Here is a 20,907-nt window from a genome sequence, read left to right on the forward strand (position 1 = left end):
TACATGCCAAAAGTCCCTTGTATGCAGAGCATTATGGGCAGCTTAAAATTAACTTAATCTTAACTAAACAATGATATATTCAGTGGTAAAAAATACAGTAAACAAATTACAACATGAAGTACAAAGCTTTATAGTTGTACAAATTTGTAGCATAACAATGTATAATATAATCGACTCAGATCGAGTAAAATCAATGATTTGTAGTGCAGAAACAGGTCATATGGTCATTAGATGAGTTACTGTGCATTCAAGAGAATGGGTATACAAAGTAAGTTTATTTAGGTACAGGTATACATAGATACAGTTACATTATCATACATAGCAGCATGTGTGTATATTACCCACCAGATTAACCCAAAAAAGTCTGTGATTTATTTCCATTGGGATCCTTGTAATAACTTATTATATAAACCTTAACCTTTAAACGGTCCAAACAGATCAACGTTCAAATTCGTAGCTACAAAAGTAGATCTACTTTTTTTTTACATATTTTCAAATATAACCAAAAAAAAAATGTAGATAAAAGTTTTTTTACACGTTTTCAAATGTAAAACAAAAAAAGATCTACATTTTTTACATACTTTCAGATGTTGAAAAAACGTATATATACGTTTGGACCATTTAAGGGTTAAAAGTTAAAACAGCAAACTAACTTTACCATGTGAAAAGCAGTTACAATAAAACAAGATATACAGTGGAGCCCCGGTTTACGATATTATTTCATTCCCGAAGTATGTTCAGGTGCCATTACTGAACGAATTTGTTCCCATAAGGAATATTGTGAATTAAATTAGTCCATTTCAGACCCCCAAACCTACACATACAAACGCACTTACATAAATACACTTACATAATTGGTCGCATTGGGAGCTGATCGTAAACCAGGGGTCCACTGTACTAGGAATAAAGTATATTGAGTTGTTTACATTTACATAGAGGATTGGATCACAGTAATAGGTACATGTGATGTTAGGTATACTGTACAAGCAATCACCCTCCTCCCTTTCTGTTGCTACATTCATTAGGTACACTTTGGCTCTCTGATTGAACTGGCTCATGCTAGGACAAGCTTTGACATGTGCAGGCTATTTTTATGTTTTATTGACGGCTTTGGTGGGATTTGAGCTCGAGTTCATTACGGCCTTGCTGGCGGGAGATTCATCTGTAAAAACTTGCATTTGTGGTCACAGTGGTGCCTATGCTAACCTAATGCTCAAGGACACACTCGTATAAGTTGGTTCTGACTTGACTCAGGAGTACCAGGGGGGCTCACCCCCATAGAAGGGCATGAGTAATTTCAGGGGGAGGCACAATCCCATAGCAAAAATAAAGAATGTGTTGAGTATTTGTGATTTTATTTTATTTAAATAAAAAGGGTCTTTTAATTTTTACATTTAGGATTTTATATGAAAGAAGAAGGGGGGTGTGGGGATGAGGACCAACTGCAGTAGGAGGTGCAACCAAGTACGTACAGGTTGATAATCACTGTCTCTACCATGTGCTGCTATTCTATCACTCTTCTGAGTGGAGTTCTATTAAAGGCCATACGTACTGAAGTTTGCATGCACTTGTATTTTCGTCTTCAGCTTCAGATACCTTAGTGAAATGGGTTAGTAAATTTGTAAGGCAAGAAAGCCCCTTTGTAAAATCAAGTTGGGATTCATTGATCAAATTATATTTAAGGTAACTTCAAATTCCACTTTCAAATATTAGTAACATCAACTATTCTCCTCAGTTGACGTTAGGCTGGCAATCCCATAGCTTTAAATTGTAGGCCTATCTCCTGCCTTGTATCACATTTGCCATTTTCTACTTAGCTGGTATGATACCCATTTGTAGTGACATGTTGACAAAACTAGCTAGTGGCTTTCTAACTTCCATATACTTCCATATACTTACAGTACAATACAGTACGTATTAGGTTTTTATTACAAAATTCTAGGGAGGGCAATACACAAATAACCTCCACATAAGAACATAAGAATGAAGGAACACTGCAGCAGGTCTACTGGCCCATGCGAGGCAGGTCCAAGTCTCTTACTGCCTTAAGTCAATGATCCAACCAAATCAGGTCAGGTCACATCCACTTAGGGAAGGAGCACAGCATCAGACCTATTAGCACAAGCTAGTCAGGTCTAACTCACACCCACTCATATATTTATATAACCTATTTTTAAAGCTACTCAATGCTTTAGCTTCTATGATGGTACTTGGGAGTTTGTTCCACTCATCCACAATTCTATTACCAAACCAGTGCTTTCCTATATCCTTCCTGAATCTGAATTTTTCCAACTTAAAACCATTCCTGTGAGTCTTGTCTTGGCTAGATATTTTTAGCACACTATTTACATTCCCATTATTTATTCCTGTTTTCCATTTATACAGCTCGGTCATATCTCCCCTAATTCTACGCCTTTCTAGAGAGTGCAGATTCAGGGCCTCAGTCTATCCTCGTAGGGAAGATTTCTGATACATGGGATCAACTTTGTTATCCTCCTTTGTACATTTTCCAGAGCATTTATATTCATTCTGTAATTAAGGATATATAGAGTTGAAGAACAACCTGAGGACTTCTGTTATTTATTTATGCTTCTTGATGTGAAGCTAAGAATTCTCTTTGCTTTATTGCAAACACTTATGCACTTATACATTTATCAAAGCATTTCTCTAAATAAGATACACCAGCATTGAAGGTTTGAAACCACTTGGATAAGGCATTTAGTTGTTTAGCACCTTTATAGGCATTTGTCTTTTTTCCTTGGTGGAAAATAATTCTCTTTTATCCAAAGTTCTAACATATTTGATTATTGTAGTCTCCTTGCCACAGTGGAAAAATAAAATTGAATTTTCCTGTGCCTGCAGCTACGATGGAAACTGGTGGCAATAGTCCCCCTTTGACGGTGAGCAACTTCTCTGTGTTGAAGCACTCTGAATACTACCAGGAATCTGCAGAGAATGTTCTCTTGGCCCAGCGGTTTATACTGTGCTTCAACACTGCCTACATTTATAATAAAAATACAGTACTCTGTGTTTCAGGTTGGTTATGTTATTGTACTTTTTGTGGGGCTTTCTTAAAGTTCTTTGCATTCTAAAATTTACAATTGTAATTGGATTTGTGTTGAGCTGTGAATTTATCTGCAGGAGCAGTACGTCACAGTTCAGCAAGTGCTCTTATTAGGCTTGCTTTCAGTTTAAAACTTAATTAACACTGTACATATTTCTTCACCTACTTTTTTTGTCCTGTGCAGTACATGTCTTGTTATTATTATTATAATCAAAAAGAAGCACTAAGCCACAAGGACTATACAGACATTGTCTTGTACAAGTGATAATGTTATATTTGTGTACCACATGCTGGAGACAGTCTTGTCTTTTATTTATCTCATAGTTTATGGGAGCTTATGGCAAATAGTATTAAGGATATAAGAATGCAGGAACATTGCAGCAGGCCTAATGACCCATACAAGGCAGGTCCTTCTCTATCCCAACTATTCCCACCCACCTATTTAATAGAAGTTTAGTGTAAGATATGGCTAATAAAATTTGGTTGTATTTCAGCGGTGGGGGAAGGTGACAGTGGAGACCGTGTGGAATTCTCTGGGGCCGGAGACAGCATCCTTGGGGTAGGCCGTTCTAAGGGCCTTCCTTTGTTTTTTTCTGCAAATCATGGCATTGTCTCCATTTCTGCCAACCAGCACCTCAACCAATCAGGGTAAGCTGATTATATTATTATATACCCTTAGGGATCATCCTGCAGTCTGTGGATTACAGTGTGCCGAACTAATGAATAAAAAGTCACAATACTGTGACTGGATAATTACGCAAATAACCCGCACACAGGAAAAAAAAAACGATAAACCATTAACCTGTAAACGGTCCAGGCAGATCTACGTTCACATGCGTAATGCTCCAAAAGTAGATCTACATTTTTTTACACATTTTCAAATATAACAAAAAAAAAAGTAGATCAAAGTTTTTTACACATTTTTAAATGTAAAAAAGAAAAAAGAAGATCTAATTTTTTTACATACTTTCAAATGTTGAAAAAATGTATATATATGTTTGGACCGTTTACGGGTTAACTAGTTAATGTTTCAAGTTGGAACAAAACATCGTCCTCATTTTTTCTCCTATGTGTTGGTTTTATTATTTTTTTTTTATTAACACACTGGCCTATTCCCACCAAGGCAGGGTGGCCCGAAAAAGAAAAACTTTCACCGTCATTCACTCCATCACTGTCTTGCCAGAAGGGTGCTTTACACTACAGTTTTTAAACTGCAACATTAACACCTCTCCTTCAGAGTGCAGACACTGTACTTCCCATCTCCAGGACTCAAGTCCGGCCTGCTGGTTTCCCTGAATCCCTTCATAAATGTTACTTTGCTCACACTCCAACAGCACGTCAAGTATTAAAAACCAATTGTCTCCATTCACTCCTATCAAACACGCTCACGCATGCCTGCTGGAAGTCCAAGCCCCTCGCACACAAAACCTCCTTTACCCCCTCCCTCCAACCTTTCCTAGGCCGACCCCTACCCCGCCTTCCTTCCACTACAGACTGATACACTCTTGAAGTCATTCTGTTTCGCTCCATTTTCTCTACATGTCCGAACCACCTCAACAACCCTTCCTCAGCCCTCTGGACAACAGTTTTGGTAATCCCGCACCTCCTCCTAACTTCCAAACTACGAATTCTCTGCATTATATTCACACCACACATTGCCCTCAGACATGACATCTCCACTGCCTCCAGCCTTCTCCTCGCTGCAACATTCATCACCCACGCTTCACACCCATATAAGAGCGTTGGTAAAACTATACTCTCATACATTCCCCTCTTTGTCTCCAAGGACAAAGTTCTTTGTCTCCACAGGCTCCTAAGTGCACCACTCACCCTTTTCCCCTCATCAATTCTATGATTCACCTCATCTTTCATAGACCCATCCGCTGACATGCCCACTCCCAAATATCTGAATACATTCACCTCCTCCATACTCTCTCCCTTCAATCTGATATCCAATCTTTCATCAGCTAATTTTTTTGTTATCCTCATAACCTTACTCTTTCCTGTATTCACCTTTAATTTTCTTCTTTTGCACACCCTACCAAATTCATCCACCAATCTCTGCAACTTCTCTTCAGAATCTCCCAAGAGCACAGTGTCATCAGCAAAGAGCAACTGTGACAACTCCCACTTTATGTGTGATTCTTTATCTTTTAACTCCACGCCTCTTGCCAAGACCCTCGCATTTACTTCTCTTACAACCCCATCTATAAATATATTAAACAACCACGGTGACATCACACATCCTTGTCTAAGGCCTACTTTTACTGGGAAATAATTACCCTCTTTCCTACATACTCTAACTTGAGCCTCACTATCCTCGTAAAAACTCTTCACTGCTTTCAGTAACCTACCTCCTACACCATACACCTGCAACATCTGCCACATTGCCCCCCTATCCACCCTGTCATACGCCTTTTCCAAATCCATAAATGCCACAAAGACCTCTTTAGCCTTATCTAAATACTGTTCACTTATATGTTTCACTGTAAACACCTGGTCCACACACCCCCTACCTTTTCTAAAGCCTCCTTGGTCATCTGCTATCCTATTCTCCGCCTTACTCTTAATTCTTTCAATAATAACTCTACCATACACTTTACCAGGTATACTCAACAGACTTATCCCCCTATAATTTTTGCACTCTCTTTTATTCCCTTTGCCTTTATACAAAGGAACTATGCATGCTCTCTGCCAATCCCTAGGTACCTTACCCTCTTCTATACATTTATTAAATAATTGCACCAACCACTCCAAAACTGTATCCCCACCTGCTTTTAACATTTCTATCTTTATCCCATCAATCCCGGCTGCCTTACCCCCTTTCATTTTACCTACTGCCTCACGAACTTCCCCCACACTCACAACTGGCTCTTCCTCACTCCTACAAGATGTTATTCCTCCTTGCCCTATACACGAAATCACAGCTTCCCTATCTTCATCAACATTTAACAATTCCTCAAAATATTCCCTCCATCTTCCCAATACCTCTAACTCTCCATTTAATAACTCTCCTCTCCTATTTTTAACTGACAAATCCATTTGTTCTCTAGGCTTTCTTAACTTGTTAATCTCACTCCAAAACTTTTTCTTATTTTCAACAAAATTTGTTGATAACATCTCACCCACTCTCTCATTTGCTCTCTTTTTACATTGCTTCACCACTCTCTTAACCTCTCTCTTTTTCTCCATATACTCTTCCCTCCTTGCATCACTTCTACTTTGTAAAAACTTCTCATATGCTGGTGTACTGTGTAATGTCAGGCTAGACTTCCTGGTTGACTGCTCGGCCAATCAGGTTGTTGGTGCTGGCGGCATGCATTTTAGTGTAGGCACCACAACCTGGCTGCTTAGAAAGTTTGAAGTTAGTTGCCTGTTAGTAATAATTCTACACTTTTACTTGAAAGTTTTGATAGCTTTCCAGTTTAAAGTTTGTTTCTTGACAACATAGGGAATGACTCTTATTGATAATGTACTAATTTAAAGTATGTGTTACAACAGTTACATTTCCACTTATCATTTTCACCACCAGTCTCTTGTTTATGTGTTTATACGCTAACAGTGCACATAGACGCAGTGCACATAGACGCAGTGCACATAGGCACATTGCACATAGGCGCATTGCACATAGGCGCATTGCACATAGGCGCAGTGCACATAGGCGCATTGCACATAGGCGCATTGCACATAGGCGCAGTGCACATAGGCACAGTGCACATAGATGCAGTGCACATAGATGCAGTACACATAGACACTGTGCACATACACAGTGCACATACAATGCATACATACACAATGCATACATACACAATGCATACATACACAATGCACACATGCACAATGCACACATGCACAATGCACACATGTACAATGCACACATGCACAATGCACACATGCACAATGCACACATGTACAATGCACACATGCACAATGCACACATGTACAATGCACACACACAATGCACACACGTACAATGCACACACTTACAATGCACACACGTACAATGCACACACGTACAATGCACACACGTACAGTGCACACACGCACAATGCACACACGCACAATGCACACACGTACAATGCACACACGCACAATGCACACACGCACAATGCACACGCACAATGCACACACGCACAATGCGCACGCACGCACGCACACACACACACACACACACACACACACACACACACACACACACACACACACACACACACACACACACACACACACACACACACACACACACACACGCATTTGCACACAGAAGGGAAGTCGAAGGCTCAGGGGATCAGAGGAAGATGGTCTTGGTAAGGAAGAATGGATGGAAGAGCACTCCAGGAAGATGTGAATAGATTGATGCAGTGGTCGGAAAAGTGGCAGATGTAGTTTAACCCGTAAATGGTCCAAACGTATATGTATATGTTTTTACCGCTAGTGTCCCAAATGTATATATACGTTTTATTTTTCCTGCCTTCAAATTTGGCAGGATTGGCCTGAGATGCCTTGTCAGTATAGAATGGATCCTAACACTCAGTGTGTGCGGTATTAAAAAAATCTGGGGCCACTTAGTACCTTGTGGGAGCACCAGTTCAAATGAGCGCCTGCTAGAGCAAACAGCGCAGCAAACACCTGGGATTCACTGATGTCATGTAGTATTAACACTCCCATTTTTAAGAGGAAAGTGATTTTGACCCTGAGTTTAGTGGCTTTGAGGTGGATGTGGCCACAAGTGATCGAGGAAATATCAAAAAACCTCGATAATAACCCACGTGTAATATTTGTGCAACACCCTTTCAGAATGTCTTATAACCTATGCACTAAGTAAAGAGAAATAATTCTGGCTGGCTGCCTGGCTGGATGACTGACTAACTGATTGGCTGGCTAGCTGGCTGGCCAGCTGCGTGGTGGCCAGCTGTGTGGCTGGCCGGCTGCTGGCGGCCTGGCTCTATCTCTGTTTGTCTGTCTGTATCTCTGTCTATTTGCCTCTATCTCTGTCTCTGGCTATCCCTGTCTATCTCTTTCTATCTGTCTATCTCTGTCTCACAGGTACACATAAATACAAGTATACATAGTGTAAATTACCTAGGATAACCCAAAAAATCCAGACAGAGTGCTATACTCTGCTTGAAGATGTGAGTAAATGTGACGACGCAGTCTTGTGGCTCTGAGACAGAGAGCTAGATGGATAGACAGGGAGCTTGACAGACAGACAAATAGACAGACATGTTTGTGTACCAGCGAAAACAAAGGAGGGCAGTGCTCATCAAATGTCACCTCTAATCTTTTCTTATCTGCTGCACCCTCCCCCACCCTCGTGTATGCTCATCAAACTTCAGCTCTTATCAGATGTTATCTCAAATTATCACGTCACTGTCAGGGTGGACTTTGTTTTTCATGCTTCAAGGCAACTTATTATTTTATTATTGTTAAATATTTTTCTTCTCCTTCTTCTCCTTATTTTATTATTATTATGTATTTTCCTACACCTCCTCCACCTCCCTCCCTCCCTCCACCTCCCTCCCTCCACCTCCCTCCCTCCCTCCACCTCCCTCCCTCCACCTCCCTCCCTCCCTCCACCTCCCTCCCTCCCTCCACCTCCCTCCCTCCACCTCCCTCCCTCCCTCCACCTCCCTCCCTTCCTCCACCTCCCTCCTTCCCTCCCTCCAAAACATTGCTGGGATATATAAATACTTTGCATATATTCCAAGACAATAGTAAATGGCCAAGGCAGGTGCAAATGTTCATCTGTCAGTGTGTTAGTGACAATTTCAGTACCTAATACTAGTGTCAGAACAAACATTGGTTATCAAATAACAAGAACTACTATAAATTGTATTTATCTGAACATAAAAATTTATAAAATAATATGAAAAATAGAAAAAAAGGTATATTGGCAACACTTTTGCAAGCGGCAGCGCTCCATGCTGCTGTCAGGTGATCGCTAAGTGCCAGCTTTGCTGCCTCATATCTCGGTAAGTACCGACTCTAAAAAATTTTTTTTATCCTATAACACTTAGAAAAATGTACTTTTTTTTTTCCAATAAAAAAAAAAAAACGTTTTTGATATTTTTCAAAATATTCGGGGCACTGGGGTAGTGAACGTATATATACATTTGGACCGTTTACAGGTTAATAAAGACAAATGCAAAGTTCTAAACATTGGACAAGAAAATACCCATGCCACGTAAAATAATAATGTAGATCTTAATATTACTGACTGCAAAAAGGATTTGAGAGTTCTGGTTAGCAGTAATCTAAACCAAGACAACAGTGCATAAGTGTTTGCACTGAATCCTTGGCTTCATATTAAGGAGCATAAATAATAGGAATCCTCTTGTTCTTCAACACTATATATCTTTGGTTAGGCCTCATTTAGACTATGCTGCACAGTTCTGGTCACCATATTACAGAATGGATATAAATGCTCTGGAAAATGTACAAAGGAGGATGACAAAGTTGATCCCATGTATCAGAGATCTTCTCTATGAGGACAGACTGAGGCCCTGAATCTGCATTCTCTAAAAAGGAGTAGAATTAGGGGGGATATAATTGAGGTGTATACAGTGGACCCTCGACTAACAATATTAATTGGTACCTGAGAACGAATATTGTTAGTTGAGTTTTTTTAGCATTAGCCGAGGCAAAATGTTAGCGTTAAAATGTATCGCTTGTCGGATTTAACGTTATACGATGCCATCGTTGGTCGAGGGTCCACTGTAAACTGGAAAACAGGAATAAATAAAGGGAATGTAAATAGCATGCTAAAAATAGCTAGCCAAGACAGGCTGTTGATTGTTGATGGATAAGCTCAGTAATTTCAGATTATGTAAATTGAACACTCGGTTAATTTTGTTTTTAACACCAGCTGTCTCCCACCAAGGCAGGGTAACCCAAAAAAGAAGAAACAAAAGTTTTTATTTTTACATTTAGTGATAGTGAGGCTCAAGTTAGAGTATGTAGGAAAGAGGGAGATTATTTCCCAGTAAAAGTAAGCTTTAGACAAGGATGTGTGATGTCACCGTGGTTGTTTAATATATTTATAGATGGGGTTGTAAGAGAAGTAAATGCGAGGGTCTTGGCAAGAGGCGTGGAGTTAAAAGATAAAGAATCACACATAAAGTGGGAGTTGTCACAGTTGCTCTTTGCTGATGACACTGTGCTCTTGGGAGATTCTGAAGAGAAGTTGCAGAGGTTGGTGGATGAATTTGGTAGGGTATGTAAAAGAAGAAAATTAAAAGTGATTACAGGAAAGAGTAAGGTGATGAGGATAACAAAAAGATTAGCTGATGAAAGATTGGATATCAGATTGGAGGGAGATAGTATGGAGGAGGTGAATGTATTCAGATATTTGGGAGTGGACGTGTCAGCGGATGAGTCTATGAAAGATGAGGTGAATCATAGAATTGATGAGGGGAAAAGGGTGAGCAGTGCTCTTAGGAGTCTGTGGAGACAAAGAACTTTGTCCTTGGAGGCAAAGAGGGGAATGTATGAGAGTATAGTTTTACCAACGCTCTTATATGGGTGTGAAGCATGGGTGATGAATGTTGCAGCGAGGAGAAGGCTGGAGGCAGTGGAGATGTCATGTCTGAGGGCAATGTGTGATGTGAATATAATGCAGAGAATTCGTAGTTTGGAAGTTAGGAGGAGGTGCGGGATTGCCAAAACTGTTGTCCAGAGGGCTGAGGAAGGGTTGTTGAGGTGGTTCGGACATGTAGAGAAAATGGAGCGAAACAGAATGACTTCAAGAGTGTATCAGTCTGTAGTGGAAGGAAGGCGGGGTAGGGGTCGGCCTAGGAAAGGTTGGAGGGAGGGGTAAAGGAGGTTTTGTGTGCGAGGGGCTTGGACTTCCAGCGGACATGTGTGAGCGTGTTTGATAGGAGTGAATGGAGGCAAATGGTTTTTAATACTTGACGTGCTGTTGGAGTGTGAGCAAAGTAACATTTATGAAGAGATTCAGGGAAACCGGCAGGTCGGACTTGAGTCCTGGAGATGGGAAGTACAGTGCTTGCACTCTGAAGGAGGGGTGTTAATGTTGCAGTTTAAAAACTGTAGTGTAAAGCACCCTTCTGGCAAGACAGTGATGGAGTGAATGATGGTGAAAGTTTTTCTTTTTCGGGCCACCCTGCCTTGGTGGGAATCGGCCAGTGTGCTAATAAAAAAAAATAATAATTTAGTAATTTATACAGGAGAAGGGGTTACTAGCACCTTCCTCCCAACATTTTGGTCTCCTCTTATGACACGCATGGCTTACGGAGGAAGGGTTCTTCTCCACTTCTCCATGGGGTATTCTGGTCTAATAAGTGACATTTATAACTGGCCATCAGAGTGCTGATGAACGAGAGTACAGCAGAGGACACATCAAGACTATGTGAAGCCTTGAACATCAGCAGTATGGGACTGGATTCCATCACCTCCAGTCATGACTGCACCGCCAGACTGCAGGCAGCCTTCCTTCACTTCAACAAGAGTAACATTCCACAAGCTCAGGTGATACTTCCTAAACATTGTCCATATTCTCCTCCTTGAATTTGTAAGTTCTTCAGTATATGTTTTACATTTTCTAAAGTTCTGGCCAATTAAATGAATAGAAATAGGAAGTGCATTTGTCTTGTGCTTAGGAGAAAGAGGATTGAGCCACCACGTCTTGCGCTGTATGATCCACATGGGTTTAGCGCTTAACACTCGCTTGACATGTGACCTAACAAAATCTAATACGCTCCCATGCTCAGCATCCTGGGTAAGGTGTAAGGTCATGTGTGAGGTGATACTCAACCTTATAATTATAGCCTTTACAGTTCCTTGATTAAGTGAGAAATTATGAAAGCTCTTGGAATTCACTATTTTGTTTCAGTGGTTCATGACTCGCATCACGGTCTGGAGTTTTATGACTGATCGCAGATTCTATCCCCGCCCCTGGTATGGTTTCATAGTGGTTACTGTGCATATTATGGTATCACATATTTACTGTGATCTTATGGCATGAATTATAAAAATGATAAAGTTGTGGCAGAGGCACAGTGATGCCACTTTAGAGATGAGAGCCAGAGTGACATAAATATAAGATAAAAGCAAAGGTATGATGCACTTGTGTACACTTATGCACATATGCTCTTCTTTCAACACACTGGCTGTATCCCACCAAAGCAGGGCGGCCCAAAAAGAAAAACGTAAGTTTCTCTTCATAAATTTAGTAATGTATTCAGTCCCATTACTGTTTTAGTGAACCATATTTTTAAGCCTTTGTTGTGCCTAACAAACAAAAGGTTGTTTGGAGTAATATTTTTATTATCTGATTTAAGCTTTTGACTGAAAATAAAGTAAGTGAATATATCTGACAAGTTTTTGGAGACTTTCAAGTATATTTTTGCTGTTGTTTAAATAACATTGGCATTTACTGAAGATATTGCAGTAGTACAGTCAGCTTACTTATAAACCTCCTCTCTTTATATACTATAGTGTACAGTGGACCCCCGGTTAACGATATTTTTTCACTCCAGAAGTATGTTCAGGTGCCAGTACTGACCGAATTTGTTCCCATAAGAAATATTGTGAAGTAGATTAGTCCATTTCAGACCCCCAAACATACACATACAAACGCACTTACTTAAATACACTTACATAATTGGTCGCATTCGGAGGTAATCGTTATGCGGGGGTCCACTGTATTTATTTTCTAAATGTGATTGAAACGGGTATAAATAATTGAATAGTATGTGGCAAGGAGTTCATAGTGCTATTCAATTTTGGATGCACTTAGTCACGTTCACGCAAACTCACACTATATAGAGGAACTTAGTATGAGAGTTTACTGTACAGATGAACCTCACTTTACGATTACACTGGACCCTCAAATTTAGTCGTGCCTTTTCTGTATGCAAAACTATTTTTATTATCTCTAAAATGTATGTTTTGTGAATATTTCCCATAGGAAATAATGCAAATCCAATTAAACCATTCCAGACACCCAAAAATATTAACAAACAATACATTTTATAGATAATAAAAATAGTTTTGCATACAGAAAAAGCACGACTAAATTCGAGGGTCCACTGTATTTGACTCATATTTTAACTTTACAATGGTGCAATAGCAATGTACATTCTGTACTGTATGTACTGAACATTTATTGATAGAATAAATTTGTATTTTTTTTTAATTTTCAGTCCTGGTATTTAGTTATTTAGAGTATTGTTTATTTATTTCCTTATTCAGTAGCAGTAGTTATTTACTTATTTATCATATCAAGGACTGGACCACAGGGGCATTGACCCCTGAAACTCCCTCCAGGTAAACTCTGGGTAGGTTTATTGGAACCTAACTCCATTGTAAGTCGAACACCTGTATTGTATATGGTATCCTTTCCATTGTTATCCAGTTGCATGTGGTCAAGACCAGCCGGTGCAGTTTTGTATAACCATTCATTCCTTTACAGGCCATCCTAGATGAGCTTTTCCCTGGGTCTGACAACACCAATTTGGATGCCACGGTGATCCAGCTGTCTACCAACTTGTTAGACGACTCGCCCGCCACTGACCCTCGGTGGGCCGAGAGTAACCAGGCCGGAGGAACAGGGGCACCCATGTCACTCCTTATTCTGAACCAGCTGAGAGACAAGACTATGGCTCATCAGTATTTCATAACATTTCTACACCAGGTACATCATGTAGAGTACACACGTCCCTGAAAAGATACACGGGTGGGCCCTGTTTATACAGCAGCGTAGGTTTCGGGCTTCTGCTGTAAAGTGAAATGGTCTTTTTTAACTTTCAAATGCATATAAAAGCCTGGTAACATATAATTAACTGAAGAGTAGTTCACTGGGGTGTATTAATTAATTTAAAATAATGATGTTCCAAATCAGACTGCAATGTGTTAGAAATCGAATCAAAATGTATACCAATACAAATTTGCTATTATATAATTCATCTTACTCTACCTGGCCAATGAGGCCAGAGACTGGGAGGCCTGGCCTAGGACTAAGCCACAGGGACAGCAACTCCTGGTACTGACCTAACTTGAGGCATCCCCAGATTTCAAGTCGCAAACACACAAAGTTTGGGAAGCATCAATCTGCTTAATGGGACTTACCGTAAGCACTGCTGTTAGGGCTCCCAAGATGCCTTCAGGGTCATATGGAGCGTCATTATTGTAAATCATTCTACAAGTTGGACTCCGATAGACGTGTGCCTTGCCAAGCACTTTAATATCCACATACGCAGCAGCACCGCCCGTACAGTTGCCATGCTCACCTCCGTTGTACAAACCTCCGGGACCCAGGTATCCCCTGAAAACATGAAAACACTATGTAGCTGACAAATCTTAATGGACTGTCAGTTTCAGCAAAAGCTTTCCCACCTAAGCTATACACAAATAACCTGCACATACAGGAGTGAGTGGTGAATATATTTATTGTAGGAAGTCTGAATAAATGAAGAATGGCTGTAATTGACAACTGCTGCATTAGCAAAGTGCTGTAAAGTGGGGCACTGCAAAGTGGGACCAGCCTGTAAATGCTACCTTGAGTGAGAAACATGTCATCAGCATCTTATTAGTGACCATTATGGATGACTGCTGCCAAAACCAAGAGTTTCTTACACAGATTACCCACACGTAGGAGAATGACGAAGCTTCGGTCCAACTTGGACCATTGACTAGCCACACACATTCAAAAGTTTCATTCTTCTATGTACAGGTTATTTATGTATTGTTCAGTCATTGTATTGTGACTTTTTATTCCCAATACAGTGGAACCTCAGTTTTCGTCTTTATTCGTTCCAGAGAGTCTGACGAAAACCGAATTCAATGAAACTGAAGCAATATTTCCCATAAGAAATACAGTGGACCCCCGCATAACGATATTAATCCGTTCCTGAGAGCTCATTGTTATGCGAAATTATCGTTATGCGAATGAATTTTCCCCATAAGAAATAATGGAAATCAAATTAATCCGTGCAAGACACCCAAAAGTATGAAAAAAAAATTTTTACCACATGAAATATACATTTTCCTACACACAAAGAGAAGGATACATGCACAATAGTAGAGTAGTACATGCACAATATATATTGTGCATGTACTACTCTACTAAATGAAGAATAAATGACACTTACCTTTATTGAAGATGCAGCAATGACTGATGAGACACTGTGTCCTGGGAGTGCCTTTTCCTCCTGAGTACTGTAGGTCCTGGTTGGCATTTTCTTCCAGAACAGCCTTATCACACTGTGTATGCCACTACTATTCTTAAATGTCTCAAACCAACCTTTGCTGGCTTTAAATTCACCAATATGAGCACTAGTTCCAGGCATTTTTCCCTGTTCATCTGGGTGTTAGTCGACTGGTGTGGGTTGCATCCTGGGAGACAAGATTAAGGACCCCAATGGAAATAAGTTAGACAGTCTTCGATGACACTGACTTTTTTGGGTTATCCTGGGTGGCTAACCCTCTGGGGTTAATTGTTTCTTGGTATTCTCAATAAGCCACACCAACAACGGTGCTACAGCAGCAGCAGCAGTAGCTGACAGTGCTACAGCAGCTGACAGTGCTACAGCAGCAGCAGACGGTGCTACAGCAGCAGCAGACGGTGCTACAGCAGCAGCAGACGGTACTACAGCAGCAGCTGATGGTGGTACAGCAGCAGCAGCAGCAGCTGACGGTGCTACAGCAGCAGCAGCTGACAGTGCTACAGCAGCAGCAGCAGCTGACAGTGCTACAGCAGCAGCAGCAGCAGCAGCTGACAGTGCAACAGCAACAGCAGCAGCAGCAGCTGACAGTGCTACAACAGCAGCAGCAGCAGCTGACAGTGCTACAGCAGCAGCAGCAGCTGACAGTGCTACAGCAGCAGCAGCAGCTGACAGTGCTACAGCAGCAGCAGCAGCTGACAGTGCTACAGCAGCAGCAGCAGCTGACAGTGCTACAGCAGCAGCAGCAGCTGACAGTGCTACAGCAGCAGCAGCAGCTGACAGTGCTACAGCAGCAGCAGCAGCAGCAGTTGACCATGGTACCACAGTATTTCGATAATATTTCTCACCCTTTTTACCACAGGGTTGGCACTAGAAGCTTTCTTGGGGCCCATGGTCACTTATTTTGCAGATAAAATCACCAAAAATGCTGTAATAATACAAAATGTTCCGATTGTATGCTTGGATGTTACCGCAGAGGCTGGCTTGTAAACAATGCCACTGGTGGAACATGTGAGGCTGGCTCAGGCCTCACATAGACGCGTCTCAGACGAATAGCGTTGAGTGGGTTTTAGCGGTATGCGAGGCAAAATCTTAGCAATGAAATGTATCGGTATGCGGATTTAACGTTATGTGATGCCAACGGTATGCGGGGGTCCACTGTAATGTAAATCCAGTTAATCCGTTCCAGACACCCAAATATATTAACAAAAAATACATTTTATAAAGAATAACTATAGTTTTACATACAGAAAACAACTAGAATTAAATATAAAGCACTAATGAAATGAATAAATGAACATTTAAACCGCTTTTACCTTTATTGAAGACTCTTGCTGGCATATGGAAGACGGCGAGGAAGGGAGAGGGAGGAGAGGTTATTGTTGGGAAGGGAAATCCCCTTCCATAAGGATTTCAGGTATGAAGTCTCTATCTCGGGTTACTTCTCTTTTTTGTCTTTTACTGGCACTAGGACCAGCTTGAGTGTCACTGTACCCTTGTTGCGCAAAAAATCTGTCCAGAGAGGTCTGTTTCTGGCGTCTCTTTCAGATTTGCCTAAAATGGGACATGGCATTGTCATTGAACATATTGCAGACATGGCTTGCAACAGCTTTGTTAGGGTGATATTTTTCCACAAAACTTTGCACCTCACTCCACTTTGCATGAATGTCCTTAATCACTGAAGAAGGCACATTCTTCCCTCTGGAAATATGAACACTTAAGCAGTATAATGTGATCCTTTATTGACACCGTTTTGCCCACGCAGTGGGCTGTATCAAGTTCCAAACAGATCCACACCTCTCTTCCTCCTCCTCTGAAGCAATTTCTTCAGCTGTGATCTGTTGCTGTTCCAGTTGAAGGTGTTGCAGCTCTTCAGTGGTTAGCTCTTCCCTGTGGTCGTCCACCCACTCTTCCACATCCTGGCCACTCACATCCAACCCCATAGACTTCCTCAAAGTCACAGTAGATTCCACAACAGGCGTAGGGTTGTCAGGGTCAGCCTCAAACCCTTCAAAATCTTTCTCTTGGATACATTCTGGCCACAATTTTCTCCAAGCAGAGTTCATTGTCCTGGAAGTCACTTCTTGCCAAGCCTTATATGTATGGCTTATGCAGTTGAGGATATTGAAGTGATTCCTCCAGAACTCTCTTAGTCAGTTCATTGTCTGAGGTCACTTCAAAGCACCTTTGAAACATTGCTTTGGTGTAGAATTTTTGGAAGGTTGAAATAACCTGCTGGTCCATGGGCTGGATGAGAGGAGTGGTATTAGGGGGCAAGAACTTCACTGTGATGAAACTAAACTCCTCAAACAATTGGTCTTCCAAGTCTGGAGGATGAGCAGGAGCATTGTCCAGTACCAGGAGGCACTTGAGTGGCAGTTTATTTTCCAGGAGGTATTTCTTCACACTCGGGCCAAATATTTCATTGACTCAGTCAACGAAAATTTGCCTCGTGACCCATGCCATATTGTTAGCCCTCCACATCACACACAATTTACTCTTGATAACATTGTTTTTCTTGAACACTCAGGAATTTTCAGAGTGATACACCAGTCAAGGCTTCACTTTGAAATCCCCACTAGTGTTAGCACAGAACAAAAGAGTTAGCCTATCCTTCATAGGCTTGTGTCCTGGCAGTGCCTTTTCCTCTTGCATGATGTAGGTTCTCTTTGGCATTTTCTTCCAAAAGAGGCCTGTTTCCTCACAATTGAAGACTTGGTGGGAGAGGAATCCTTCAGTCTCTACGTACTCCTTGAATTCATCAGCGAATTCTTCGGCCGCATGTTTGTCCGACCTTGCACCTTCACCATGCCTTAACACACTGTGTATGCCAGATCACTTCTTGAATTTGTCAAACCAGCCTCTGCTGGCCTTAGATTCACTAACAACAGCACTCGTTCCAGGCATTTTCTTTATGAGATCCACATGCAACTGCCTTGCCTTTTAGCAAATTATCACCTCCACAACACTATCTCCTGTTAACTGCTTTTCGTTGATCGACACCAACGACAACTTCTGAACATCAACAACAACTTCTGAACATCTTCTATTGTTTGCGATCTCTGTTTTGTTAGCACATTTACCCCTTTCGCAACATCATATTCCTTGAATTCTTTTTTCTTCGCCAGGATGGAACTGATCGTTGATGAGGACTTCCCGTACATCCTGGCGAGATCGACCATACGTATGCCACTTTCATACTTTGCTACCAGTTCTTTCTTGAATTCTATCGTGTTTCTCGCCTTCTTATGAAAGGGTTGGCACTCGGAACATTCTTTGGCCCTGTGGTGGCTTATTTAGCAGTCACACTCAATAAACACGCACAAAAAACAATGGATTATCAATACACATCAACACACATTCAAGGACACAATAGTGTCCTTGAATGTGTATTGATAGTCACTAGTTGGCAAAACATCTACAATAACGATACCGAGATGTTGCACGTGTCTAATTTTTCATCCTGTTGGTATCATATACCATACATGTACATAGATTACTAAGTAGGATATCTTAGACATTTAACTACAATTCAGTGTACAACAAGAGATGTCCTTACTGAGTGCCAGTTTCCAGCTGGCTTCCAGTTCCCTGGTCTATATCATTTTTAACTAATGCTATTAGCATTTTGAGAAATTTTAGTGCAGTATTTTGTGTACAAATTTTAAATGTTATGTTTGCATTCAGTAGTTATTGATTAGAGATACATTTGGATTTTTTTTTTCTATATACCACAGAATATACAATATTTTCTGATTGTTGCAGACAGGACTATGGCAGCGTTTAAGTGTGGGCGTCGTAGAGGAGACTCGGGTGTTGACAAGGATTGTTTTGACCGAGCACGGAGAAAAGCTGGCCTTTGCTACAGCCTTGCGCACCAAACACAATGACCACCAACACCTCATTGATGCTGCTGTCAAGTAAGAAGCACATTATTTCTGATGTTGCTGTTAAGTTAAGAAGTACAACACTCTTTTTGATGCTGTAATCAGGAAGAAGTACAACATTCTTTTTGATGCTGTAATCAGGAAGAAGTACAACATTCTTTTTGATGCTGTAATCAGGAAGAAGTACAACATTCTTTTATTTTTATAGACCATAATTCTACTGTTTGCACTAAATAATGAATATAAATGGTGACAGCTCAATGCATCTGGTCCCACACCATAAGTTTTTTCATTGTTTATTTTTTAGTTATACTGCCACTCCCCGGGATGCCACCTACAGCAGTTGACTAACACTTGGGTACCCATTTTCTGCTGAGTGACTGGGGTCAGCAGGTGTAAGGATACTTGCTCATAAGTCTTCTCACCCAGGACTGAACCTTGGTTCATCTCATATGAGCCATTCAGCGCAAGGAGTACTGGAGGCTTGGGACTCCATCTGGTACAGGTGCTCCTCAACTTAAGGTTATTCCACTAAGGATATTTCGATTTTACGATGGTGCACAAGCAATTACTTTGGAATTGAAACTTGAGATAATTACCAAGCATGTAGGCAGCAAGTTTGTAACTTGTATTCATTTGTTTATTTTTCAGTACTGGTATTTAGTTAGTTTCCAGGAGCAAGTGGCTAGTAACACCTTCTCCTGTATATTCTTTCTTTCTTTCAACACACCTGCCGTATCCCACCGAGGCGGGGTGGCCCAAAAGGAAAAATGAAAGTTACTTCTTTTACATTTAGTAATATATACAGGAGAAGGGGTTACTAGCCCCTTGCTCCCGGCACTTTAGTCGCCTCTTTCCACACGCATGGCTTACAGAGGAAGAATTCTGTTCCACTTCCCCATGGAGATAAGAGGAAATAAACAAGAACAAGGACTAGAAAGAAAATAGAAGAAAACCCAGAGGGGTATGTATGTATATATATGCTTGTACATGTATGTGTATTGTGACCTAAGTGTACGTAGAAGTAGCAAGACGTACCTGAAACCTTGCATGTTCATGAGACAGAAAAATGGACACCAGCAATCCTACCATCATGTAAAACAATTACAGGCTTTCGTTTTACACTCACTTGGCAGGACGGTAGTACCTCCCTGGGTGGTTGCTGTCTACCAGCCTACTACCTAGATCTCCTGTATATATTACTAAATTTAAAAGGGAAAACTTTCATTTTTTCTTTTGGGCCACCCTGCCTCGGTGGGATATGGCCAGTTTCTTGAAAGAAGATTTAGTTACAGTAATTTGTTCATTTACTTGTTTATTAAACATATAGTATTCATATTTGACTTAAGATGGGTTTGTTGGAGTGTAACCCTGTCATAAGTCGAGGAACACCCATACTTGTTACCCGGTCTGTGACCAGTTTGAGGATAAGTGGAGTAGAGGTTTCAACTTATATTGTACATTTGACACCTACTTGCCTGACAGGTGATATTCAAGTAATTTCTTGTATAAATTTGAAGAGCATGCAGGAAGGGAAGCGAGATTCCAGTACACTAGTGAAATGATGATAGATTTCCTTCCTTTTTCAGTAGTACTCTTATGATGGGCCTGGTGCTTCAGCTCCTTCAGTTGGGTAGGTGCGAGTGGTTGGTAAGGACCTGCCTAGTATAGACCAGTAGGCCTACTGCAGTGGTCCTCCATTCTTATGTTCTTACCTGGTAGAGCACTGAGTGATCTACCAGGTCTAAGTGCTCTTCAGTTCTGTCCTCTCAAA

At 40.9% G+C, this 20,907-nt stretch overlaps 1 protein-coding gene across 2 annotated transcripts in view; it reads left to right on the forward strand.

Moving 5' to 3' along the window:
* Nucleotides 1-20,907, forward strand: part of Nup133 (nuclear pore complex protein Nup133) — a 77,470-nt gene that overhangs the window by 36,856 nt on the left and 19,707 nt on the right. For both annotated transcript variants that reach the window (XM_070104167.1, XM_070104166.1), the window contains exons 9-13: nucleotides 2,863-3,036; nucleotides 3,559-3,712; nucleotides 11,389-11,551; nucleotides 13,497-13,718; nucleotides 19,012-19,166. In XM_070104167.1, coding sequence (XP_069960268.1) covers nucleotides 2,863-3,036; nucleotides 3,559-3,712; nucleotides 11,389-11,551; nucleotides 13,497-13,718; nucleotides 19,012-19,166 — 868 coding nt within the window. The remainder of the gene's footprint in view (nucleotides 1-2,862; nucleotides 3,037-3,558; nucleotides 3,713-11,388; nucleotides 11,552-13,496; nucleotides 13,719-19,011; nucleotides 19,167-20,907) is intronic.

Source organism: Cherax quadricarinatus, chromosome 89 (genome assembly GCF_038502225.1).
Source record: "Cherax quadricarinatus isolate ZL_2023a chromosome 89, ASM3850222v1, whole genome shotgun sequence".
Taxonomy (NCBI): domain Eukaryota; kingdom Metazoa; phylum Arthropoda; class Malacostraca; order Decapoda; family Parastacidae; genus Cherax; species Cherax quadricarinatus.